The 27,703-nt window shown below is 39.5% G+C and overlaps 1 protein-coding gene across 4 annotated transcripts in view; it reads left to right on the top strand.

The window, feature by feature from the left end:
* Window positions 1-27,187, top strand: part of LOC141765976 (uncharacterized) — a 34,136-nt gene extending 6,949 nt beyond the window's left edge. Inside the window, exons 2-18 of one of the 4 annotated variants that reach the window (XM_074632370.1) lie at window positions 6,540-6,642; window positions 11,312-11,440; window positions 12,128-12,425; window positions 12,510-12,551; window positions 12,629-13,282; window positions 13,650-13,685; window positions 13,799-13,866; window positions 13,970-14,216; window positions 14,322-14,447; window positions 16,793-16,836; window positions 16,931-17,009; window positions 17,816-17,956; window positions 18,042-18,173; window positions 20,771-20,842; window positions 20,943-20,955; window positions 23,099-23,133; window positions 24,835-27,187. In XM_074632370.1, coding sequence (XP_074488471.1) covers window positions 6,569-6,642; window positions 11,312-11,440; window positions 12,128-12,425; window positions 12,510-12,551; window positions 12,629-13,282; window positions 13,650-13,685; window positions 13,799-13,866; window positions 13,970-14,216; window positions 14,322-14,447; window positions 16,793-16,836; window positions 16,931-17,009; window positions 17,816-17,956; window positions 18,042-18,173; window positions 20,771-20,842; window positions 20,943-20,945 — 2,145 coding nt within the window. In that variant the 5' untranslated portion in view covers window positions 6,540-6,568 and the 3' untranslated portion in view covers window positions 20,946-20,955; window positions 23,099-23,133; window positions 24,835-27,187. Of the gene's footprint in view, window positions 1-6,029; window positions 6,174-6,539; window positions 6,643-11,311; window positions 11,441-12,127; window positions 12,426-12,509; window positions 12,552-12,628; window positions 13,283-13,649; window positions 13,686-13,798; window positions 13,867-13,969; window positions 14,217-14,321; window positions 14,448-16,792; window positions 16,837-16,930; window positions 17,010-17,815; window positions 17,957-18,041; window positions 18,174-20,770; window positions 20,843-20,942; window positions 20,956-23,098; window positions 23,134-24,834 lie in introns of those variants that run through there. The other 3 variants (XM_074632368.1, XM_074632369.1, XM_074632366.1) reach the window with 3 other exon arrangements.
* The last annotated feature ends 516 nt before the right edge of the window (window positions 27,188-27,703 follow it).

Below are 27,703 nucleotides of genomic sequence, written 5' to 3'. Positions count from 1 at the left end.
GTCTGGTGACTGATGGGACAGCTGCTTTGTTGAAGCGAGTGTCACTATGTGTCCACATTTGTGAACAAAGTGGGGGGTAGGAAGGCATTGGTGAGTTTTTGAACTGCTGAAATGCAGAACTTCGCCGGCCCTGCTGGACCCGGGCCAATCCAAACAGGCCTGGCTGGATCACTACTCTGACATGTCTGTGAGTTGTTAGCCTGCAGGTCAGTAAGTCCTTGTCTGCTGCTCTGTAGAGTCCATAATGCTCAGAAACAGACCAGCCTTTGTCATCCATCCCCAGACCTTAATTGGTCCCATACTGTATAAGAACAGCTGTGAGGGAGTGATGGATAACAGTTAGTCTCATGTTTGACTGTGAGAGGAAGAATTTTGTCCCGTAGATTAGCGATAGAAAGCAGAACTTTCAATGTGAAATTAATGTGTTTATAAGAAATGTGGGTGGTGATGAAACTGATTACACAAATGAGGTTGCTCGATGGTGGTGACGACAATACCAAAACAATAACATAATCATCTGTTGTGGTCATTATGCATATGTCTCTATGTGAATGCTGAGGACACAAGGTGCCCTTGACATGATGGTTGACTGATGTTGGCTCTGTGTTGCACAAACTGTACAGGAGAGCAGAGATCACATAGCTGGAATACCATATCATCGCTGTGAGGGACACTTTGTGTAATGATGAGGGATGTGAAGGAAGTGGGGAGGAGGGGTGAGCGCTGTTTTAGACACCTGCATCTGGTGGTAATCCTGCAAAATATTCTAAAGCTGCTACAACACATCGCTTGCAAGTATAGTATACTTACAATTCTGATTGTAAGAAGGCCGAAAATCAGTTCTGTTGAATTTTTATTCTTGTCAGAAGGTGTAGCTCACAGTAGTGCCAAACGATAAACTGACTGAATGTTTATCCTAATTTATCTCCTCTCAGATTTAACAAGATAAGAGTCTTAAGACTGTATCGGCTCAGCAGTGCTTTGACCTAAAACTTCAGCATGCTTACATGCTCACAATGAAAATGCTAACATGCTGATGTTTAGCAGGTATGTTAAACATGTGCACCATCTTTAATTTAGCATGTTAGCATGCTAGCATTCGCTAATCATCACTTTAAAGGAAAATTAAACTGAAAATACATAGGGAGTGTGTCCACTTCACGAAACCGGCCACCATGTTTCTATAGTAGCCCAGAACGGATAAACCAAAAACTGGCTCTAGATAGGGCCATTCGTGTTTTTGAGTTTTCACATCGGCCACCATAGCTGTAGTTCACACTTGGCACATGGGAGGAGTTTCAGTTGGTTGCAATCTGCAACCTCATTGCTAGATGGTGCCAAATCCTACACACTGCACCAACATAAAGTAAAGCTGAGTTTGGTTTGTATGTATTGGCCATAAACCAAAGTATTGGACAGATTAACATTTTGACCTGATGAAAAGTTGCACTTCATCCTGAGGGGGATATCATGTGTGTACCAAATTTCATAGCAATCCATCCAATGGTTGTCCAGAAATTTCACTCAAAACCAATAATGTTAATCTTACGGTGACACTAGAGGAAACATTCTGGGCATCATCAAATATAATAATCATCTAAACCATAAATGTCTAAACACAATATTGTCCAAGATATTTCACTGGATAAGTGAAAACTTTGACCTGCTGGTGGTGTTAGATAAAAGTCAGGGGATCACCAACAGTATTAGGATTTATCCTCTGGGCAACATGAATATCTGTACCAAATTTCAAGGCATCCATCTAATAGTTGTGGAGATAAATCATTCTGGACCAAAGCAGTGGACAGACCAACCAAAAGTTTTTTTTTTCCTCCTCTCAAGCTCTTCGTTCTCTGACTCTACAGATCATTATGTTTTATACATTAGCAACAAGCACCTCTCCAAACCTCTGCAAATGTTTTGTCCAAAAATAAGATATCACTTTCCTGTTTTCCATGTGTAAACGAGTGCCGTCCTTTTCCTGGAAAGCTCTAAACTCTCTTGTTACCCATTTAGTGGATGTTTTAGAAAAGACTTCTTTTGGTCCATTCAGTTTGTAAGCCTTTGTGACTGTATATGGTGTCGGCCATTGTAAAAACTAAACTAATGACCGACTGCTCACTGTTGGTGGGCCCCTCTTCAGATCTGAAGATACAGATAACTAAACAAAGGGATGATGCTGAAGTGGCCCTCTTTATGACACTGCATAGTGTTACATTACCTCATAGGTACAAGACTGATCACGCTAGCTGTGGGACATGTTGCATGTATGTCGAATCAAAGTGAGGAGAGAAAACACACACATGATATAAAGTTTGATGTCAACTTGACTTTGTGAGTCATTTCACTGCCCAGCATTCTTTGGTGTGTAGAAGAAGATGGATGCATGGTTTGACATTTTCCACGTATCGCTTTCTTTCAGCATGTTCTCGAATGTCAAACAAATGAGCATGCGTGTTGGATGAAGGTCTGTTTCCTTCACCACTGTCTTTAGACTAATTTTCAGCATATCAACAGGACCACCAACAGAAGATATCAAAGTCTAACAGCTGTGGGATCGGGATGACCCAACCATTGATTACGTATTGCAGAATTTTTACTATTCCTCCTGTTTTCTCATAGAAATACAACTGTCGGATGCCTTTTTTTATCTCTCAGTGTAGTTTGAGGATACTATAAATTTACAGTAGAGCATTACAGTTTATGGCCCTAAAACACAAACCAATATTTGAGCATTGGGTTCCCTAAGCAGATTTTAAATTTTTTAATACAGAACTTGCTCTTAATGTAAATCTTTGTTCTACAACATACATTTCACAATGATTATATCTCAACAGTGAATTCTGTAATAGATGGGCAAATCTGGCCCATCACTGAATCACTAATTTCTTTAACGCATTAACGCAACTTGTGATTTTTTGGTTGTAGCAGGCTCCAATGTTATGCTAAATTTTGGTGAGGAAAAACTGTCATGGCCATTTTCAAAGGGTTCTCTTGACCTCTGACCTCAAGATATGTGAATGAAAATGGATTGTATGGGTACCTACGAGTCTCCCCTTTACAGACATGCCCACTTTATGATAATCACATGCAGTTTGGGACAAGTCATAGTCAAGTCAGCACACTGACACACTGACAGCTGCTGTTGCCTGTTGGGCTTGAGTTTGCCATGTTATGATTTGAGCATATTTGTTATGCTTAATGCAGTACCTGTGAGGGTTTCTGGACAATATTTGTCATTGTTTTGTGTCGTTAATTTATTTCCAATAATAAATATATATATAAGTGTTCATAAAGCAAGCATATTTGCCCACTTCCATGTTGATAAGACTATTAAATATTTGACAATTATATTATATACTTGACGATTAATCGCGATTAACTATGGACAATCATGCAATTACTCGCGATTAGATATTTTTTAATCGATTGACAGCCCTACATAATAGACATCTGATAAAAAAACTCTGAAAATGTAAAACTATGCAAATCTTCAGTCAACACTGCATTCAGAGATATAATAGAAGAAATGCAACCATATTATGTGTTTGACTGCATTGCAGCAGGTATTGCATCAATCAAATAGTGCATCTTTTGTTTTACACAATCCAAAACTGACCTCTCCTCCTAAATTGTAATCATTTGGGATATTTACCCATGAAGTTATGAGTGTAAAAAAGGAATACATGAGATTTATTTTCATTGGATTTACTGAGCCAAAGTGTCTGGAAGTATTTGTTGGTTTTATTTCCCTTCGTCCTGTAAGTGGGACAGAATTGCTCAACTTTCTGAAACCACACGTCAGTTCCCCTGCTCTGTATCTGTTGGCTGGAGTTACTGGAAGGTTTTCTTACAGACTTAAACCAAGGTGGTCAAAAGATGGTTGATGGCAGCTGCTTATTGTTCAGCTGGTAAATGTCACATGTAAGAAAAGAGATCATTTGATATGATAAAGGGTTTTTTATTGGAAATGATTTGGAATTGGCACTCAAGGCTATAAGTGTTAACAGGACGCTACTCAAACCTTTAAGATGAATGATGCGGTTAATTCTTCAGCGAAAATAAGTTGATATGACACTCAACTTATTCAAAGAGTTTATCTAGTTACACTCAATTATAAATCTAATTTCTTGCTCTTTCGCCAGAGGTGTTCTGCAGATGTAGTGATTTTGCACAGGATGTTATGGTCTTATAGTATTGCATAAGTTAGCTTTGGGATCTGACCCCTATCAGTGCAAGCAAAAATACAGATTTAATTAGAGGATTTGGGTTGTAGATTGATTGGTGTAAACACACACTAAATTGTAGATTATATACTTTGGCAGCCTTATACTAGAATGATCATTTTCTCTATTTATGAATTTCACATGTACACTTCATCATGTCCGATGTCAGAGGGATGTCATGGAGTTTCAGTCCACTAAACAATATCAGAGGGAGTTAAAGGTTCACTGATTATTATGATGAATGAGTGGTGCTATCATGTCTGTTCAGCCTCTACAATTCAAATAAAGCTGTCTTGTAAATTTGGCTGCCCACTTAATATATGGGCCTCCATCTCCATTCATGAAAAGAGGTGAGCTAGTTTGTTTATTCTTTGTTTGAACAGGTAGAACTTATTGATCAAGGAAACATATATAAACGGATGAGACTAATTAGGAAATCAATTAACAACACAAAACAATGACAAATATTGTCCAGAAACCCTCACAGGTACTGCATTTAGCATAAAATATGCTCAACTCATAACATGGCAAACTGCAGCCCAACAGGCAACAACAGCTGTCAGTGTGTCAGTGTGCTGACTTGACTATGACTTGCCCCAAACTGCATGTGATTATCATAAAGTGGGCATGTCTGTAAAGGAGAGACCCGTGCGTACCCATAGAACACATTTTCATTCACATATCTTGAGGTCAAAGGTCAAGGGACCCCTTTGAAAATGGCCATGTTTTTCCTCACCAAAATTTACCGTAAGTTTGGAGCATTTCCAGCGGAGAGTTTCATATGATGTCATATGTTTCACTCTAGCTTTAAAACTGAGCCCGCTACAACCTCCGAAAGATCCATTGCGTTAATGCGTTAAAGAAATTAGTGGCGTTAAAACTGATTTGCGTTAACGCGTTATTATTGTGTTAACTTTGATAGCCCTAAAAAATATATTTTTTTGCTACTTAAAATCTGACGAAATATTCAGTTTCAATCCATATTTGTTGGGGTTTAGCATTTCAAAAACAAAATTTTTACTGCGGTCTAAAACCTATTTGCTCTCCTGCACCTGTATTAACTGGGAGGTTTAGCAGCAATCTAACAGCACCATAATATACATTTATTTAACCACAATAACAAAAAATCTATTTAGACTCTAACACTATTATATTAAATGAATTAAGTCGTTACAAAAAAAGATCATAATATGAATCTGCATTCGCTTGGCGAATCCGTCAAGACGTCATCACTTTATTTATATTGACGAAACTAATGTATTCATTAAAGAAGGTTGATTTAATAAAAAACTAACTAATTTAATGTATCACTTTATTCAAATTGAGGATTTTGTTCGAGGATTCATCTTTTTTTTTAGGTTGATGACGTTGAGGGGGCTCATGTTTTCTTAGACACAAGTAGGGGGGGCTTTAAGGAAAATAGGTTGAGAACCACTGGCCTAAAATACACCCAAATCTTCAAGTAGTCTGGTTTACTGGCAGATTTCGAGACAGCAGATGAAACTGTACATATGTCTCGTTAGAAAATCCAAATCTAATCAAATTATTTTTGCTTATTCGCTGGTAAGTGGTTTCGAGCAAAGACTGTATCGACATGTTTGGGTGGATTTCACATTTGGTGGCAAAACATACATCAGACAGAAAGAGAGAAAGCAGGAACTGAGAGAAACAGTTTGAGAGAGTCTGAAGTCAGAGATCAGGGAGGGGAGAGTGAGACGGAGGGAGAGAGCAGGAGTCAGGTTGAGGAGGAGGAGGGAGGCTGAGAGAGAAAGAGAGGGGAGCAGAGAGGCAGGCTTTGCCTTTTCTGGTAGTTAAAGTCGCTGAAAGAAGCAGCAGGAATTCTTTGTGCTGCAGAAGGGCTGAGATATAAACCAGACTGTAGAGGTTGATATATGAAGAGAGGGGAGACACCGCTGTTCATGGACTAAACTTCAGCTACTGCTAAAGGTATTGTAAACCAGCAGGATTTTAATGTTTCTACCTATGTCATGAAGCTGTCTTGGGTGGTCTCCTATACTTAGATGTGTTACTGATTTGGAGGTCATTTATGATTTTTTTTTTTTTAGCATGTTTTCTTTGTCACAGTGAGGGTTTGTTAGTTAGTATTAAACCCCACAAAGCTGTGAAGGATCCTACTGTACTCTGAAAAATGTGCCAAACACTGCAGCAATCAGAAGATTTTCCCAGGATGTGTTTTGTCCTTGTGAAACATTGTATGAAACCCAAGATAAGCCAATCGACGAGTGAGTGATTGACCGCCTGATTGTACTGAATTTATAGCACATGATTTGATATCGCAATTGTGTCTTTCAGTGAGAAAGTGAGGACAATTCTTGGGCATCATGGATGATGACTTTGACCGCCGCATGGAGCAGAGGAGGATGAGGAGAGAGCAGATGCGCGTCGACTCTGACAAGTGAGTGAACCTTCTAAGAACATATAAACAAATGTGCAAAAAAACACATTTATGGACATGAACACTCAAACACCAGTTAAATTTAGTAGGAAAAAAAGTGGTTAAAATTTTACTAAATGCTATAAAAGGACACAACATCTTAAATTAAAGCGTCATTAGTTTTATCAGTGTTTGACTGTCTGACTCACAACTCAAACCTGATGTACATTCTCAACTTCAGTACACCATTTGATCTGCAGGAGCTTTTATAAACCACATGTGCAGTCGTTGCCAAAGTTATTGGACACCAGCTGCTCACAGAAAAGTCCCATCCATACTTTGCAGTGAGGTTTAATCTAGTGGAAAAGACAGTTTTCTGTTTTTAAACCTGTATGGCTATATAGGACAAACTTTACCATAATGCAACAAACCATTTAAGAGGTTTTGAAGAGTTTCAAAATACTCAAGATTTTTCTCCTCTAATCTTGCAAAGTCTTGGAGACAGATGCTCAGTGATCGAGGCTTACAGTTTGTGTTGTGTTTTAGCATTTCTGCATGAGGGAGTTGTGAGTGCCTGTGTGTCTCCCAGTGGACCGCCTGCAGGTCTGAAAAGTGAAGTCAAGGCTGAAGTGCCTTAAACTTGCATTCTCTCTAATAGCCAGCAGGGGGCGACTCCTCTGGTTGCAAAAAGAAGTCCGATTGTATAGAAGTCTATGAGAAAATGAGCCTACTTCTAACTTGATTTATTACCTCAGTAAACATTGTAAACATGAGTTTATGGTCTCAATCGCTAGTTTCAAGTCTTCTTCAATACAGCATGATGTTCATTTAGTAAATTATGGTCCCATTTAGAGTCAAATAGACTATATGGCAGGGTATGCTTTAGGGCGTGGCTACCTTGTGATTGACAGGTCGCTACCACGGCGTTGTCCGGTCTGGGTGGTGTCTGTGTTTTCGTTGTACAACTTTAACCCTTTCACAGTGTGTTTTCAGTTCATGAACGTTAATTATCACCTTTTTGATCGCCTGAAAATGTCTCATTCAGCATTTGGTTTTACTCCACCGTCTCGTGTCACTTCTGGTAAAAAAAACAACAACAACATGGAAACAGTCAAATACCAAGATGGCCAAACTCGAGGCTTCAAAATGGCAGTCCACAAACCAACGGGTGACGTCACGGTGACTAAGTCTTCTCATATACATGTTTATGGTGTCTCCACATGAGCAGCAGAGTAGAGCAGACAGGACTTGGATGGCGCTCAGGCGATGACGGTTTAATGACCTCCACTGCCTTTTTCACTCATTAGGGAGTCAGTCGGCTGTGCTGCTGTTTGGATTAGTCTGTCGTCTCCCTCCGTCTCTTCTTTATGCTCAGATAAATATTAGAATACTGTTAAAGAGTTATTGCTGACATCCACTCTGGTGGTGTAAAGTTGCAGGTTTGGCTCTGTGGATGAATCTGTTAACACCATAAGAACAAAAGGAAAATGATCTATTGTGAGTATATGGGGGCAACTCAAACTGGAATGTCTTTAAAATTTGCATACGGTACAATTCAAGTAGTTGAGCTCCAGTTTTTGTAACACGACTTTACCTGTCATGACCCCAGGTGAAGTGGAAACAAAAGGAGTAATCAGCACAATTGCTGACACCTGTAGCCGTCAGCTGCTGCTTGATTACAGAGCAACTTAACATTGGGATGCATCTTGATTATCAGAGCCTACAAACACTAAACTCTCAAGATTAATAAAACAGAAGCAGAAATTGGATTTGATTGTTTTAGATCTGAAACCGCTTAGCAACCAATTTGTCTGTTTTTAGATTTCAGAAAATAGAAATGGGAACCATTTGAAATAGCTGGGTTGTTGTCACTTTCACTGGGACAGTTGAATACAACAGAGCTATTGTTAGCATTATGAGTAACACCTGCGCTTTTCCCACTATGGGATGTCAAAATGTCTGCTATACTATATATGAAAATGAGGATTGTATGTAAAAGTGACAGTTTCTACAATAGTATTGCAATATATACATGCAGTGGCTCAATGTAGCAGTAAAAAGTGCAAACAGCAGGTATGTGTTATAATCCACAGCTGAAAATATTCCCTAACACATAGACGTTTTACTCCTATTTTGAGTGTTGTTCACTAAAAACTACCATGCCCACCTGTTTTAGGAAAGCATTTAGCCTTTTTTTTTTTTATAAATAAGACTATATATTCAAGACCTTTTTTTGAGCTTGTTTGACACAGACAGAAAGTATTGAGAGACGGACTAACACATTGTTGGTTTTGGTCTTTTTATTGGATTTGTTAAAGATATAGGACATCCTCAGTTTCATTTTTTAATGGAAGATGGTGATATTTGGCCATGACTAGATAGGATGTCCATACAGATAGGGTTGCAACTAACAATTATTTTCATTGTCAATTAATCTGTTGATTATTTTCTTGATTTATCGATTAGTTATTTGGTCTTTAAAATGGTGAAAAATGTCGATCAGTATTTTCCAAAGCCCAAGATGACGTCCTCAAATGTCTTGTTTTGTCCACAACTCAAAGATATTCAGTTTATTGTCATAAAGAAACCAGAAAATATTCACATTTAAGAAGATGGAATCAGAGAATTTTTACTTTTTTTTTTCTTAAAAAATGACTCAAACCGATTACCAAAGTAGTGATTAATTTAATAGCTGACTAATTAATTAATCATTGCAGCTCTACATACAATCAATCACAGCTCGACACTTTATTTTCTTCCAGTTCAGAAACCAGTTACTGTCATATCAGATGTCATACCAGAACTCCAGTGGAAAAAAAGGCGTTCCTAGCAATTTTTCTCACAGTCCAGCAGCCAGCCCTGCCAGCAGTGCCAACCCAGCCAGCTCCTTTCTGCAGCAGCCCGAGGAAATGCTGCAGACGCTGGAATGTTTTGACTGCCATTTCTATTTCAGCATGAGATAGCCTGTTCTGAACGCTTCATACTCTGACAGTTTGTGTGAAGTTTTTAAGTCTCTTGTTAGCCAAGTAGATCTCTCATCATATTTCCCTCCATTTATTGTGTTATGTTTCACGTCCCTCCGGTTGCTCATCTGGAAATGTAACGGCAACATTTTGACTCTCACAGCAGGCCTCTAGCATGGAATAATATCTAATTGAATCACTTCCTCAATGATTTATCAGGGTGACCAATGCCATGCCAGGAAAACCTATGCCTGAGGATTTGTTGGATTTCTGCCTCGATTGTTTCTGTTTTAGGGACTCTTGTGGTTCCCATCACCTCTTCCTCTCACAACATCTGTAAATCATTGTGTTGCGGATTCAGGAAGAGCAGAGGGAAATAATAGCCGTGCTCTATCAATGGGCCATTTCAAGCTTTCTCTGTGCCTCATAAAGCCTGGTAATGCTTGGAGAGATATAAGCCTGGCATGCTCAGAGGTCTCTGTGGGTGTACTCACAGTTGGATGAAGGTCAATGGCAGGATGTGAGCGAGATGAGGAGGATTGAAAGGGAACGACAGGAGTTTAAAGATGTCTCATGTTGGTGATTTTCCTCCTCCAGCGCTGGCTCTGATTAAATAGGTTTCTTACATTAACAAATGCAAAGGGGGGTCTTTCCTTTGGAGAGCTCTTGATTTTTTTCTAGGTGACATTTTTATCTCAGACACATGTAAAATGTGTTTTTCTTATTATTTCTTAGTCTGTTTTCCCTCTGTTGTGGTATCTCCCATCTCCATCATGTCTTATGAGGTCAGCTTTAGACAGTGTGGCTTACGTCAGTGGTTCAGGCCTCCAAAAATCCTTAAAATAAATGAACTTATCACATCTCATGTCCACACTGAGGTCATAACACAAGCAGATCCTATTTCCAATACATATTTCCAATATCTTTTAATCAGTAGTGGAAGAAATACTCTGATTTGTTTTACTTTACTTAGAGTAAGTAGAAATACCATAGCCTGAAAATATTACATTTCAAATAAAAGTCTTGAATTCAAAATGTTACTTAAAAAGTACCAAAAGAGTCATCAGCAAAATGTAATCAAATTATGAAAAGTAAAAGTACTCATTATGCAGAATGACTCCTTCCACAGTGTTATATTATCATAGAATATTATATTGTTCTGTTTTTATCATTAACAAATACACGTAGGAGCTCTTTAATGTTATAGTTTGTCAATGTGGAGCCAATTTTTTATATACTTTGTCGAACTACTGGGTAGATTAGTAGTATAGTACTGCATCATATCATGTCATCTGATAATTCAAAACTGTAAGTATAAGTGTCAAGTAAATGTATTGGAGTAAAAAGTACAATATTTACATTTGAGATGTAGTGAAGTAGAAGTAAAAAGTAGCATAAAATGGAAATACTCAAGTAAAACACAAGTATGCCAATTCTCGGATACAAATGTCGCTGATTTTCTGGTGATATTAAAATGTGTAATCATGAATGCAAACACTGTAGAGTTACATTTAATCTTTTTGATATCCAGTTAAGGTAAATTGTTGATAATTGAAATGCATTAGTCATATATTAACTACCACTCAAAAATATAACAATAGGTATATATCTAAAACAAAACTATAAGTGAAGGTTAACTTCCCATAGTGGGATTTCAGTTTTCTCATTAGAGTAAAAACACTAACACATTAACTATGTACTATGTATCTGTATGTGTGATATTTCAGGCCGGGATGCACCAACGAGGACGATGATGAGGAAGCTCGGGAGCAAAGGAGACGTGCGAGGGAGGAGAGGAAGAAGATGATGAAGGACTCAGAAGAGCCCGAAAGCACTGATGTGATCGACACTAACAGGTACAATGTAGACCAAGTCTCTGGGTAGAAAGCAGACGAGGGACAAAAAGTGTCTCCCTATAACACTGTGTGGGACAAATGAGGAAAACAAGAGGCAAGAGGGCAAGATTTATAAGCAGAGGTCGAAGTACTCAGATATTTACTACTACTACTAATACAACAGTGTAGAAGTACTCTGTTACAAGTAAATGTCCTGCATTCAAAATCTTACTGAAGTACAAAAGTATCAGCATCAATATACTTAAAGTACCCAAAGTAAAAGTATTCATTTTGCAGAATAATATATATTATATTGTATTATAATTATTGTTGCAGTCATATAAAAAACTATTTTATATTACTATATTATTGTCATGATGCTCAACCAAAACTGCATAAATGAACTGCATGATATACAATAGTGAAGACAGCAGCAGGGGAAATAAACACTTTTGTTCCTTTTAATCAAATGCAATTTGTCCATTCAGATTAAGACACCTTGAGAAAAAACATTATCCACAACAGCACAAGTATACATTTTTAAATTTTGGTATTGATAATCACTTCCAGCCACACACAGAAAGATCCAATCAGAGTTAGATGTGGGTCAATCATACTTGATTGGGCAAAATGTTTAATTGCGATGGAAATTTGGAGATTCAACATTCATTTTCAGTATTTTTAAGTGGATTTCATGTGCTTATACAGTGTGACGGAGACCACAACCGTTACTGCTGAAGGTGCAGATGATGACCAGGCTTTGCTGGAGCGCCTGGCGAAGAGGGAGGAGCGCCGGCAGCAGAGAATGAAGGAAGCCATGGAGAGACAGAAGGAGTTAGGCACCACCAACGGCACAGAAGAAAGTTTGGAAGAGCAGTCCTCTATCAGCAGCGGCAGACAGCGACATACAGAGGAAGAGGAGGAGAAGAAGGAGGAGGAGAAACCAGCCCAAGAGGACACCAACTCCTGGAGAAAAGAGGCAGAGGATAAGAAGGAAGATGAGAAGGTAAAGTGAAGATCTCAGATGTAGAGTAAGACTGTTGGGGGTGAGATTATTCTGTTCTCGCTTAAGTTGTTTTATTCCCACCAGGAATCTGTTGAGGAATCAAGAACAGCGAGCACAAGAAATGAGGTATGGTCTCTTATCTTTCTGCCAACTTTATTATGTTGATTTGCATGCATACATTGACACAAAACTTAATCTTATAGGAGGAGATGGAGGAGAAGGCCGCAGCAACAGAAGAAGAGGTCCAGCAGCCTGATTTAGGAAAGGAAGATGTTCCTGATGTTGACAAGGAGGAAGAAGAGAGGAAGAGGAAAGAGGAAGAACAGGAGAGGCAGCAAAAAGAAATGGAAGAAAAGCTGAGGATAGAAGAGGAAGAAAGACAAAAAAAGGAAATGGGGGAAAAACTCAAGAAAGAGGAAGAAGAAAGGCAGCTAAAGGAGGAGGAGGACAGGAAGAAGAGTGCAGCGGAGGAAAAACAACAAAAGGAAATGGAAGAGAGATTGAAAAAAGAGGAAAAAGAAAAACAGAAAAAGGAGGAGGAGGAAAAAATGAAAAAAGAAGAGGGGGAAAAACAGAAAAGGCAGATGGAAGAGAAACAGAGGAAAGAGGAGGAGGACAAACTAAAAAAGGAGACGGAGCAAAAGAAGAAGAAGGAAGAGGAAGAAAAACACCAGAAAGAGCTGAAAGAGAAGAAGAAAAAGGAGGAGGAAGAAAAGCTGAAGAAGAAAGACCTGGAAGAGAAGAAGAAGAAAGAAGAAGAGGACAAGCGGAAAAAGGAGGCTGATGACAAGAAGAAAAAAGAGGAAGAGGACAAGCGTAAAAAGAGAGAGCTGGAAGAGAAGAAGAAGAAAGAGGAGGTATTGATGTGATTTATTACATAACAGACAGAATACATTTATAATGTAACACAAATCCTTAGTTCTTCAGATTAAGTGACCACATTTGATCTGTCCAGGCTGTGTTCTCCTAGATATTTGCTGTATGACACGGTTTTGCGGTGTGGTCTCGGATCACTGAGCAGTCACAGCCTTTTGTTTGTTACTTGGATGAAAGAGGTGGTGGCATCAAGGATGTCAGTGTTTACATCTGTGTTGCATTCACTGCCAGTCGTTTGATTGCAACAGTGTTTTAATGGCTTTTTTTGTGGGTTTTCTACATGATGTGTTTTGACTTGAGTCTGCTGTTTTTAATAATTTTCTTCCATTTGTGTCTTCTGTTTTAAAGGAGGAGAAACCGAAGAGATTTGGATTCAAGGAAAAGGTTGAATAAATTTGTCCAATAAATGTATATTTAATATTCTTTTTAAATATCAAAGATGTAAGTAGAAACAAGTAGTTGTTTAACTTCCCCCCCCCCCCCCCCCTTTTTGCCAGAATGAACCAACCAAACAGAACGGAGGGCTCTTTGAGAACAAACTGAAGAAAACAGAGAAGACATCAAGGTAAAGTCATCATTTTCAACTCGTCAGTATATACTCTGAGGAACACACAAGTTTGTAAACATGTATATTGATGATTAAATAAATTGCTTGTGTCTGTGTGCAGGGACAATGTTCCCTCCACCAAGGCAGACGACGCCGAGCGGCAGGAGGCCGAGCGTAAACTCCAGGAGTTGAAGCGCCGGCGAAACGATGCAGAGAGCGAGGACTTTGAGAAGATGAAGCAGAAGCAGCAGGACGCAGAGGCCGAGCTGGAGGAGCTGAAGGGGAAGAGAGAGGAGAGGAGGAAGGTCCTGGAGGATGAGGAGAAGCAGAAGAAACAGGTGATGGAGGACAAGAAAGCCAAAGACCAGGTGAGGATCGACTTTACATCCAGGGATTCACTATATCAGTGAAATGTTCCACAGTGTGAAATCTATTTTCTCATTTTTGACAGCAAATTGTTGTTTTCGTCACAGGAGGAGAGGAAGAGGATGAAGGAGGAGATAGAGAAAAGGAGGGCGGAGGCTGCAGAGAAGAAGAAGCAGAAGGATGAAGAGTCTACAAAACCTGTCTTCGCTATCAGTCCCAAAGGCTCCTCAAAGGTGAGTTTTGGAGCAGAGGTTCAAACATCTTGGAGTTGTTCTAGACGGTTTCCGGCACAACAAATGACATAAAATAACATTTGTCATGAACAAATTAAATTTTTCGATGCTCTGCTGGTTCGATACACCGGCAGACCACGGTAGTCTGTATTCGTCATTCAAAAAGAGAAACCGGTAGACCGAGGACTGTGGATGTACAAGCCGTTGTTATGATACGTACATGAAACAAAGCGCTGTTTGACGACCATTTTCACACCACCATCACTCACCACTTAGCTTCATTTCAGATGGCCATGTCGCTGTGAAAAATATCCGTGTATTGGAATGATCAGATGAGATGAAGATGAAAAATAAGAAGAGCCTTCTGTGTTTTTCCTCTTGACTTTACTCGTTAGCTTGCTTTCCTCACTTCCGTTGCAATTCGGTTCAACATGTTTAATTGGCCGAAAAAGTTCTGACACGAGCGGACTACAGCCAATGGGGACGTCACAGTACCAGAAATCTAGTAGTCGATACCAATAACAGTGAATTTACACGATTCTCGATACCAATTCGAGACCACGGTAAAAAAAACAATAAATCCAATGTAATTCAACACGCAGTCCTTTATTAAAACATGTGAACATTACAAAAAACAGATGCATGTAGCCTTTAAGTAATAAATAAAAAGAAACGTCTATTAACATTGCAAAACAGAACAGTGGCATGTAGCCTTCAAGTATTTACAACAAACAATATTGTCTGGAGGTCTGTCTTTGAGGTGCTTTGCTAAATTGGAAGTATTTCCTCCTTTGGAAAGAAAAGTACGACGGCACCGTTACCGCACCGCATACTGGTTTTTGTGAATCTATTATTACTCCTTATAAATCCCCCTCGAAGGCAAAGTACTTCCATACCCGACTCTTGCTATTTGTTTTCTCAACGAGTTGAGGCGGAGGTAGCGCTGCATCAGCTGCCATCGTTCACGTCTCGTGTTGGTTATTTTTTTCCCGTGCTGTTACGGCGTTCTTCTTCCTTCATTTCACGGCAGATGAGAACACTTGTTGCGTATACTGCCACCATTAGATCTGGAAGAATCGCATCTCCAGTACCTCCGCTCCGGTACCAAATGACCATTACAGGCATCGTTCGGTACCTTTGGTACCGAAGAAAACGCATTTTTAGAATTTTGGTACCGAGTTGGTACCGGAGTATCGGTTCTCGTGACATGCCTGGAGCCAACTATGCGGGACACATCGCAAAAACAAGGCTGGCAGGCGCTCACCGACGACCCCAAACTGTCCGGCGGCCGACCGTCGGCTTGGTGAGTCGGGGCTTTGGCCTAAAAGCTGATAATGGGAGAAACAGCCTGGAACAGCCTTTGCACAGAGCCAGAAATAGCCCTGCTCTGTACAAAGGTAACAACATCCACCTACCAGCACCTCTAAAGCTCCTTAAGTCTTTTTCACCGTGAGGTTTCCAGGCAACAAGCGGCCAAGAACTGTGCCAAGAAATAGTTCAGCACATAACCCCCTTAAACCCACAATATGTTGTTTTTGTACAGATTAAATAAACAAGATGTAACACTTAGTGATCCTTAAAGGTGCTGGGAGGTGTACTTTGTTACCTTTGGACAGAGCCACGCTAGCTGTTTCCCTTCGTTTCCAGTCTTTATGCTAAGCTAAGCTAGCCTACCACTGGCTGGAGCCTCATATTTAACAGACATCGGTATCCATATCTTCTCATCTAACTCTCAGAAAGAAAGGGTATTTCCCAAATATTCAAGCTATTCCATTAAGCATTGCTACCAGCTTGTCTTTATAGTTTATAACATCTGTTTATATTTGTTATCTCCAGATGTGAGACATGGTTTGTGGTCTAATGTGGTTGTGTGTTTTTCTGTTCCCATTTCAGCTCCTCTGATATTAGCCAAACTGTATATTGTTAGTTGACAAGAATAAAAAAAGATATGAGCTGGCGTCTGCTCTGTACCCAAATATGGCTATTTCTGTACAAGACCATGACTTGGTAATTTTCTGGAGTATTTTTGGAGGAATGCTGAGAGTTGTGTGCGTGTAACTCTGCACGTACATATAATTCATCTTGACCAGCCGTACTCAGTGTGTGTGTGTGTGTGTGTGTGAGCAGTGTTTATGTGTATATCCTGGCTCCCTGACAGCTAAACTCTCCAGTTCAATCAGTCAGGCACCGAGTACAGAGAGACCTTCCCAGGGACCGACTGGTCTGCCTCTCAGTGAGGTCGTCTTGGAGACAGGATGGAAGCCAGGACAGCTTGACCATGTCAGTATTTATTTGTGCATGTCGACAGACTGGTTTATAACCTTAAACTATGCTGTTTTGTACAGATCGGGGCAAAGGCAGAATTCTTGAGCAAATCAGCCCAGAAAAGGTGAGTCATGAAAGGTGTTTTATAGTAAAATTAAAGTAAACACTCTTAAATTGGTGAGCCGCCCTAATGTCCCATGTGTTGTTCATCCACACAGCACCGGAGCCAGAGCGTCTCACACTCCAATTGTCTCCAAGATCGGCAACAGACTGGAACAGTACACCTCTGCCCTCCAGGTGAGACTCAATATGCACCATCTTCAGCCCTGGTGGAAGAAGTACTCAAATCCTTTAGTTACGTAAAAGTACAAATACAACAATGTAAAACTACTCCATTACATATAAAAGCATACAAAATCCTACTTAAGTCAAAGTACAGAAGTATTATCAGAACTAAAAGTACTTATTTTGCAAAAAAAGTAAATTATTAGACTATTGATGCATCAAAATGTAAATACATTTTTACTGCTGTAGCTGGTCGAGGTAGAGTTGGTTTTAAGGTAAATCTGAGGGGGCCTTGAGATGATTAACGCGGTTGGAAAGAAGAAAAAACAAACATTTCTAATAATTTCTTGGACATAATCTTTTCTGTTTTTGTTAGACATTGAATAATTGAACATCTTTGTGCCTCTGATCACTTATTTAAATGTCATCATCTGAGAAGTTTAGAGAGTAAATCTGTCTTTGGTGGAACTGATAACAACTCATACACATCTTAAACATGACAAGAGGCCAAACCAGACACTGCTGTTTTTGTTTGTGTTACAATGCATTTGTATTTAACATGCTTATTATATGTTTTAATGTAAAAGCTTAACCGGTAAAGTAATTAGTAACTATAGCTGTCACATAAAAGTTGTAGTGAAAAATGTCAATATTTGCCTCTGAAATGTAGTATAAAGTAACTCAAAATGGAAATACTAAAGTACAAATATGTCAAAATATTACTGGATTAAAGGTTACTTTCCACCAGTGATCCTCAGTCAATGAAGTGCTGTTTCTGCCCACGTAAAAGTAGTTAAATCCATCCTCTACTTCCACAGGGAAACAAAGACGTCAAATCTCCAGCAAAGGCTCCGATGGTAGATATTCCTTCCGGAGGAGCACGCAGCATCAAGAGCATGTGGGAGAAAGGCAATGTTGGCAGCTCCTCTGAAAGCCCAAGTCCAAGTCCTGCCAACAAGGTGAGAGAGAAAGAGAGCAAGAACAAAGCATAGAGAGATTTACTGATTTGTGATTTGAGTATTTGAGACGTCCTCTGTTTCCCAGGATTTGGCTGGTATCAAAGGAGGTGTGACCGGACGTGTCAACAGTTGGATGGCGAAGCCTCCAGAGGCGGAGAAGACAGCAGCACCTGCAGCAGCAGCAGCAGCAGCATCACCAGCAACAGCAAAGCCAGCAGTAAGGCCTGATAAATCCACACACATACACACTATTGTAAATTAGACACCAGTGTTAACTCAATAGAGTAATCCCTTGATATTCTGCTCACGCTAATGTCCTGATTTGCACATCAACATGCCAGCCTTTTGTTGGCTGCAGCCAGTTATATATCTGAGCTCCAAGGCTGGAGAATGTTTCTGCCTGGAGTCTAGTGACACCTCATGGACAGTTTACTTCACAACATCTGGTACCAAAGACCCAACAACCCTCTGGGTATTATTCTATACATGATGTGAAAGTTTTTAATATATGCATTTAAGCCTAAACCTGTGGGAAATCATTGGATAGAAGAATAATATTACTCTCATTGTTGGACAACAGTCCAACCACAAAGCGCTGAGCAGCAGCTATGTACAGTATGTGTCAGGTGGCTGAATGCCAACGTGCTTCCTCGCACAGCCGTTTCCACACCCCTTCATACATCAATCACTTATCCTCTGAAGTTATTTCAAGATTATATTACAGTCCATAAAACCCATAAACCATACAGTACTTTCAAACAGTCATCTTTTATTTTGGACTCACTTTAAGCCCAAAAACTATATATTTAAATCTCACTGTGGATCCATATTTAAAGTCTCCTTCAGGCAAGGGTAAAAGGTCATATCCCTTCACATTTGCCTCACACAGAGACATTATTATTCTATTTCACAACACTGACAAAACAGGTAAGTAGAAGTAGATTAATTTGGTGTATTTATTATCATATGGCACTGATAAAAAAACATTTATGTGTACTTGGTGGACACTGTGTCCCTTTTCTTAAAGTAGGACACCAGCTGCTAATCCTACCAGGTATTCTGGAGACATTACACTATGTCTGCATGCAGTAGCAATGCTGGATGATGTGTGACAATGTCCTAATGTGAAATTTACGAGCAAGATATCTTTGGTGTCAAACATCTTGGCCAGCAGAGTAGTGGTTGTAACCTTGGCCTCACTTATACGCCAACATCTCCCCCTGATGGGATGAAGCTGTACAGCAGACTGTTGTCTGACGTCTGTATTCTCTTTTATATGTTTACTCCGTTGTTTAATCCTCTTCTGCCTTTATTTCCTCCTTCCTCCAATCGCACTCCTTTTCTCAGCTTTCCTCACTCAAACCTCTCCTGCTGTTCTTTGCCTACTCTTCAAACTGGTAAAGGTACCATTTTGCATACTTTTCACCGTAACTACCACTAATATAGAATCCTAATAAATACTAAACAATTGCATAAAAATAATTAAGAAATGGAAAGTAATTAAGTATATACACACTAGTACTATAGTGTATTTTTGAGGTACTTCACTTGAGTATTCAAATTTGATGCTATTTTATACTTCCACTACATTTCAGAGGGAAATATTATAATTTTTATTCGACTACATTTGTTTGAGAGCTTTAATTACTAGTTACTTTGCAGATTCAGATTATCAATCCAAATAATTAACAAATAAATGCTGATTTATTATTATAGATTAATCCACCCACCAGTGTATAGTGGTTAAAATTAACCTTGCCTTTAACAGCTGCAACAATAAAGGTGCTAAATGCGAGATTGGGAGCATTTCTATTGCCTCCGCACGGCTCTCAACATGGCGATGGCTGACGCTTGATTTATGATTGCCGCATCCACAAGGGCCGTGAGAGTCCGCACGGCCAAAGTGACGTCACACCATCAGACATGTCACTTCGCGGGGGTCCGTGCGGCTGGTTTTCGCCTATCCGTGCACATCCAACATTTTCTAACTGCGCGGACGAGGATGGGCGGAGAAAATAGAGAACTTTGAGGAGCTGCTGATGGTAGAAGTGAGGAATAACCACGAGGAGAAACCTGCACAGAGTATAAAAGATCCAAAAGTTTCCTCGTCAGGATTCCACGTCGGCTAATGTCCATGTGACCGTCCATGCGGAAAGTATAACCAAGGTCGGAAACTAACAGCAGAAACAATGAAAAAAGTGCTGAGGGGGAAACGGAGGGTGGGTACTACACTTCCGCGACTACTCCGTTGGTCGGGACGCCGTTATCAGCTGCCGTATGAGAGCAGTGCAGAGTGGCGGCCGTGAACTAGCTAATGGGGCACGCTCACATGCACGAACATGCACTGAAGGCATGTGCGGCCGGCCTGGCTATGCCAACAAAGCGAGGAGAAGCTCAGATTACAACATACAGAGAGGTCGAGAGACTTCATTCTCTGCTCAGGTAGACATTAGTCTTCTCCATCTTTCATAGAAAATAGTTCTTTGATGCTATATTATTGCTCTGGATATCGTATAAAGCACCTTTAATGCATCAATAATTGCAATCCAATTATATGTATATGTATATATATGCATAATGAGTACCTACTTGTACTTGAGTACTAACATAATGAGTTTGTTTTGATACTTTAAGTAGATTTTGCTGCTAGTACATGTACTCTTAATCAAGTAAATTTTTGAATGTAGGGCTTTTACTTATAGCAGAGTATTTCTACACTGTTGTGTTGGTACTTGTGCTTCAGTAAAAGATCAGAGTACTTCTTCCACCACTGCATCAGTCTAATAGGCTCATTGTTGGTCTTATTTGTGACAGGATGTGAAACCAGGTGACATCGGTAACAAGCGTGGCATGTGGGAAACCAAGAAGAGCTCTGCGCCTGCCAAGGTACTGTTGTACACACACACACACCTACTGTGAAGGAGGGGAGATGTTAATGTTTTAAAGGCTCTTCAGTGACGTGCTCCTGTTTGTTTGTTTCATTTAGTGAAGGGTGAAAGGTAATTTATGGCGACAACACTCAATGCACGTTCCACCTACACAGAGTGATTGACCTTTGTAGTGTTTACACTGTCATGCTGTCTCTCAACACGCATATGATTGGGATCAGTGTTGCCAGATTGGCCAGTATTCGCCCATTTTTTTGAGTGGGTTGTGATCATTTAGGTGATTTTCTGGCAACAAAAAGTTCACTTCAGTCAGCAATAACCGGTAACTGATGATCTTCAAAACCAAATGTCACTTTAGTTTATTATAGCTGAGTTGAATTTTTTTTTTTATATTCCTATTATTCTATCATAATTCTGTGATAAAATATTTGTAAATGCTTCTGTTCATATGAGTAGAATCTTTTAATGTTTAATGTAACATTATCTAAAAGACCTCTATTTTATTTAACTTTATCACTCCTATTATTTATCAGTATAAATAAAATACATTTAGAATAATTAAAGATTTGGCTATACTTTTCTGATGATAAGGCGGGTTTTAGGCTCTGATTGGGCTCCTTTTTGTCAGTCCAATCTGGCAACACTGTTGATGTTGTTTGTTTCTCAGTTCAGTCAATTCAAAAGGTGAACATAAAATTCAATAACAATCGGTATACGTGATTTTTCAGTAAGTGACTGTATATATTGGGGGGATGGGGCAGGTTATGTATTTCTTTCTATTCGCTGAAGGGAGGGTAGTCTCAATTTTTGGGGCAAGCCAAGGAGGGTCTATTAATTTTTTTATATTCCACATTTTCAGTAAAGTTGCATCAAAAAGATGTTTTTTTTGTGCAGCAGGTCATAAAAGGCATGTTCGGTCATATGCAGATGACACCCATAGGCGCAGTTTGAACTTTAAGGTTGGGGGTTCACAAAAAAAATCTAGAGGGAATGTAATGTGAAGTTGAAATGAGGAGTTATCTGATACGATACCTCCTTATTTCATAGAAACACTTCAATAAGCTGACAGCTGGTTGGAGGGAGATCACCTGAAAGTTTACTGAGGCTACTGTTGGCTGTATGTTTGTCATTTACATTAAATATCGCAGTATAAAACCTGTGTTTTCTGTTAAAAAAACACAAACGTCGCAAGAGAGCAAGTAGTCTACTACTCACCCATCTTTTAATTGGTTACGTCACCAGTCTGATCTTGACCGCACAGCTGATAGGTACGTGGTTTGTTTAGGACGTAAGAGAATATTTAACTGTGTGTGGACAGAGAGTGTCCGATGTTATTAGGCTATAAATAAATAAAAACATCACAAATCTTTGATTTCTCTTAGTCAAGGGGTGGAGCCAAATAAATAATTAACACAGAGGAAAGCCCTTGTTTTTTTGTAAAGTGAAACATAAAGTCAGCCCCTCCCACACCCTAATAATGTTCATACAGTCCCTAACTCATTAGTCTGTATGCAATCATTATCTCTTGTTAAAAGAAGGATGTATTAAAAACTTCTCTTTGAGTTGGCTGAACTGAAGTGGAATTACTGATTTTGATGCGATGAAGGAGACTGCCATTGGTGTGGATTTCTGTTTTTCCCCTTCTCCCCCCTCTCCCATACATACTGTATATTATGTGGATCATTAGTTCCCACACTGGGTTTGAGGACATAAATAGTATTCCTGGGCTCTGTTGTGGTTGTTCATGAGCTTGGATTACTTTCATACATGGATGTGATCTATATGTTGTTGCAGGACGTTTTGGCTGCACTGTGCACAGCTTTAGGAGGATATTATGATTGAGTGCATGTGGTTTTGTGTGAGTGCTGTGTACGATGTATTTTTTTAAAGTCTGGAGTGCTTTAAAAATACTCTTTGATGGATTTCACTTAATCTTTTCATGTGAGAGTTTCTGTACACCCATTTTTGACCACGTTTTATATAGTATGTTATATATTTACCACATCCACCACTCTCACTGCCTCTTATGTTGTAAGATATATCCACAGATGAAACAAAGCTTTTTTAATATTTTTTATTTTTTATTAAGATCCCCATTAACTTCTATGAAGCAAAAGCTGTTAATCCCGGAATAATTTGAGGAATTGTTTCAACACCATCAGATGATCACATTAGACAATACTAAACAGGTGGTAAACCGTTTTTCCTCTTTCCTTTATTTCTTTCTGGTTCCTTCATTCCTTTTTGTTTACAGGTGGCAATTGGAGGCAAAAGCAAGTTTCACTAATGGTAAGTTTCTTAAGTGACTGTAAAAACGAAGTACATTTACTCAAGAACTGTACTTCTGTACTACTGTACTACTAATTTTCCATTTTAATCTACTTTATACTTTTACTTCACGACACATCAGCAGAAAATATTGTACTTTACTGAATCACAATAATCCGACAGCTACACTTTCTCTCGATGCAGTGCTTTATGTTTAACTAAAGTGTACACCTTGACCAGCTGCAACATTAAAATGCAGCATATGTTAATGCATCAGTGATAATAATCAAATAATGTAGTATATAGAAAGGACTTACTTTAAAGGAATAGTTTGACATTTTAGGAAACACTTATTCACTTTCTTGCCAAAAGTTAGATGAGAGGATCAATACCACTCCCGTCTACGAGATTGGTATCGATCTCCTCATCTAACTCTCGGCAAGAAAGCAAATAAGCGTATTCCCAAATGCAAATTTTGGAGGTCTTTTAGGATACTAGTAGTGAGGTATCATTACATTGGGGTATTTCTACTTTTAATTAATTAAACAAGCTGAATACTTCTTCCACCACTGACTGTAAATGTGCACATACTACATGTTAAACCCGGGTTTATCTAGATCAGCCCTGGATGAAGCAGAGTTTAGATGAAATGTCTCCGTCCTTCAAACCATTTTCTAGATGGGGGTTGGGGGGGGCAGCTCATGACTGATTTATAGCCTCTGTGGACTCACAACCACGACAGTACAACCCACCAATCCTCCCTTTGTGCCAGAGTAGCTGCTCATTGTAAATCAAATCTGCTGCTGGAGATGTTTTGGCTCAGCTTTGTGGCACCGTGGTCTATATTTAAAAAAAGACCCTCAGCCCGACCTTGTGTCCCAGTATAAAGAACCTTCCAGACTCCTGGGATGGCTGTCGTGTCTTTGCAATGCACTGTTCACCCGGTGCCACCTGGGCTGTCCAATGCCACGGTGTTGGCGAGTTGTTAAGCATACCAGAGTGCAGCTGCTTGATTTTCACAGTACAACTGACTGCTGGGGAGGATTACTAAGCGTTTTAGCAACAAATCGGGCTCAGATCACTGGGCTTATTCACTCAGTGCTAACGATAAAGACCTAACATGTATCCCTGCAGTCTGTAGGGAGTTAAAATGTGCATTCATCATGAAAAAAATACATTAAACATCTGCTGTTGTTGGAATAGTAAAGCTCCCCACTGCGGGACTAATAAAGGAATATCTTATCTTATCTTATCTTATCTTATCTTATCTTATCTTATCTTATCTTATCTTTCTTCTTCATGTTCAAAAGTCACATTTCTTCTGACAATCCGCCGAAGCTTAAGCAAGAGCGTGAACAATAGGAATGGAAAAGTGTTTGTCGAGTGTCAGCTCCCGACCCTAAATAGCAATCCTCGTTTGTATCCGCCCGCGTCTTCATCAGAAATAGACCGCCGAGGAATGAAGTAAAGGGCAAATGACAAAGTTACAGCTTCCAATCACACAGAGAAGAGTCCTGGCTTCGACTGCAGGGTATGTGTCAGCGATGCTAGAACTGACTCTGATGTACAAACACATAAAGAAGTATGGATGTAAAAACATTGATTAACAACCCTGGGACTAATCTTGTTTAACACCTAGTAAACGTTGACAGGTTATGCAGTTTTAAATACACCATTGATGCGTACATTGACTAATATATCTTTAATGTCTCTCTCTATTAGCAGGCGTAAGACCCCTAACCATTGACATCCCCATATAAATCAAGCCTCACCTGACCAAACACAAGGCTCTGCTACTGTATGTGCATCCATTTCCCTTCAGCGTCCCTGTTTTTCGCATGAAGTTCACACCGGAGTGAGGAAAAGACAAGGGACCAGGATGAGTGACTCCAGCATCAACTTCTCCAGAGATTTGTTTCCTCAAAAGTTTCAAAATATTGATGTTCTCATCATTTTTTACCAAGAAATTCAAAGATGTCTTAGGGTTTTCAGGACAAAGTACCCCATATTTTATGCTTAATATAATGGATTGTGTAGTAAACATCTGTTTAATCAAGGTTACACATTTCAGATGGCTGTCAAGACGCTTAAATGTTATATTGCTTTCAAGTATTGTCATATAGCTTAAACCCAATAATAAGCATTTGTGTTTTATTGTCATGCACTCTCACTGGTTTTTGGGATGATAGTCACTGTTTTGACTCCATGTGATAACCGAGGCTGTTTAATGTCCATCTCACCGCTTGCATTTGAATTGTTAGAGTGTACTGCCACTGAGCTGGATGTTGGGTGATTAGCCTGTACATAATAGATTAATTTCATAAGTCGGTACCACTTTCTAATAAGGCATAAAGGGTTTATAAACAGAAGGTTTATGGGTTGCCAGGTTGTGAAAAATCCCTTTGTGAAGTTGTAACTACAATTCTAATGTTGTGGCTCTGGGGATGGAAATGTCGGTCAATCTGTTGGTCCACGGAATCTGTTGGATTGCATTGCCACAAAGTTTGGTACAGACATCCATGGTGCCCAGAGGATGAATCCTAATGACTTTGGTGATCCTCTGACTTTTCATCTAGCGCCACCAGCTGGTCAAACATTTCACTTACTGTATCCAGTGAAATATCTCAAATTCTACAGGATGGATTTCACACAAAATTGAGTGAAATGTCTTGATAATTGTTGAATGGATTGCTATGAAATTTGGTACACACAATAATTTTCCCCTCAGGATGAATTGTAATGCTTTAGGTGATCCCCCAACCTTTCATTTAGCGCCATCATCAGCTCAGAATTTTAATTTGTCCATTACTTAAAGGTGCTAAATTCGATGTCCAGAGCGTCAATATAGCAGCAAACAACTATTTACTGTAAAGATATAGAGGACTAATGTCTACCTGAGCAGAGAATGAAGTTACTCTCCCTCTGTGTGTGTTATAATCCAAGCTTGTCTGTGCTTTGTTAAGAGCGCTGGGCCGGCCGCGCGTGCTTTTAGTGCATGTTCATTTATTTGAGCGTGCCCCACTGGCTAGCTCACAGCCACCGCTCTGCACTGCTCTCATACGGCGGTTACAGCTGATTACGCTGTCCTGAGCAATGGCGCCGTTGCAGAAGCGTAGCACCGCAATGTTGAGAGCCGTTGAGAGAAGAAATGCTCCCAATCTCGTATTTAGCGCCTTAAGTTTATGATCAAACACCGGCAAAAATAACATTCCCATCAACATCAGCTATACTGTACTATTGTTTAGTGCTAATGTGAGCTTGCTACGGAAGTACAGCATCACAGAGCAGCTCGCATGGCTGGAGACTGTTAGTGCTGTTTGCTCTTTAATTAATCAGAAAGACTGTTTGACCTCTGACCTCCTGGCAAAGCTTTGCAAAGTTAATTTATCAACAATTTATTAACATTCACAAGCTGGTTGGATTATTATAAAAAAGAAACAAGTCTTTATTAATGCATTTATAACTGCAGACTTGATGACTTACTAGAACATGAGAACCGTTAGTTACAAAGTTTATAAACCCCTTATAAAGTGTGCCTTATTATAAAGTGGTACCCATAAATCCATCACCTCAGAGATAACATCAGTGGCACATTCAGCCCAGGACTGCAGCCAGAGTAACACAATGTGCAAGCAGTTCAACGTTTCTGACAACAACATATGGGTTTGTTACCTTTTTCTGGCTTTTGTTAACTGTGGCAGTTTGAAAATCACATTATTATGTAATATAAACACGAACAAAGTCTATGAATACGTGTTAAGGCGAGTATACACTGTAACAACTATTCAGTGACCAAATGCAATTCTATTTAACAGGCAGTCTTGCTTTTCTATCATCAGTTTACATCACAAACTTCACAGTTTAATTGCATTTCATCGCAGCGATAAAGGTTTCTAAGACAATGGCAATATGCACTCTGTAATTAAGTTTAAATTGTACCCTGGTGTTTCTCTCAGTCAGCAGTGCACATGAGTTGAATCCTGCCAAAATGGATTGCGAGATGGATTGCTTCGTTTGAATGTTTGAAGTTATTATTTGTACTTGCTTCAGCAATAAAAAAAAGAAAGAAGTATAATAGTTATGTTGCTTTGTTTTTAGCTCTTAGGAGGAAATGTTGCTCCATGTCCTTCCTAACCACTTGTGAAATTATGAAGTGTTGAAACGTGAGTGGCTGCTGAAAGCTTGAATGGATAAATGGCATTTTACCAGGACGGGAATGTACCTGCAGAATGTGTGTTAGCCTGTTTGCATGTATGTGTGTGTGTGAGACAGAAACCCTTATAACGTCCAGCTGTCTAACAATAGACTGGACAGCCATAGGGTGCTGCAGTCACATGAGGAAGAAGGGCTGGACTATGTATCCTTAATGCTCAACCTGTTGGTGAACTTCAAGGAGCTGAAGTCTGTCGCTCGTCTCTGTCTGGGTCACAGGTAAGGACTCTCCTGTATGTCAGCACTGCTACTTTAAATTAAAGCCTTGTTTAGTCATAAATCTGGAAATGATTTGCTGTCTAACAAATATTTATTGGAGATAACTGATTAAATAAGATCTTAAAGTAAGGTTTATTTACATTTACTTTGTTGAACTGCA

The sequence above is a fragment of the Sebastes fasciatus genome, chromosome 4, assembly GCF_043250625.1.
Source record: "Sebastes fasciatus isolate fSebFas1 chromosome 4, fSebFas1.pri, whole genome shotgun sequence".
Lineage (NCBI taxonomy): Eukaryota > Metazoa > Chordata > Actinopteri > Perciformes > Sebastidae > Sebastes > Sebastes fasciatus.
This window is presented reverse-complemented; position numbering and strand designations above follow the sequence as displayed.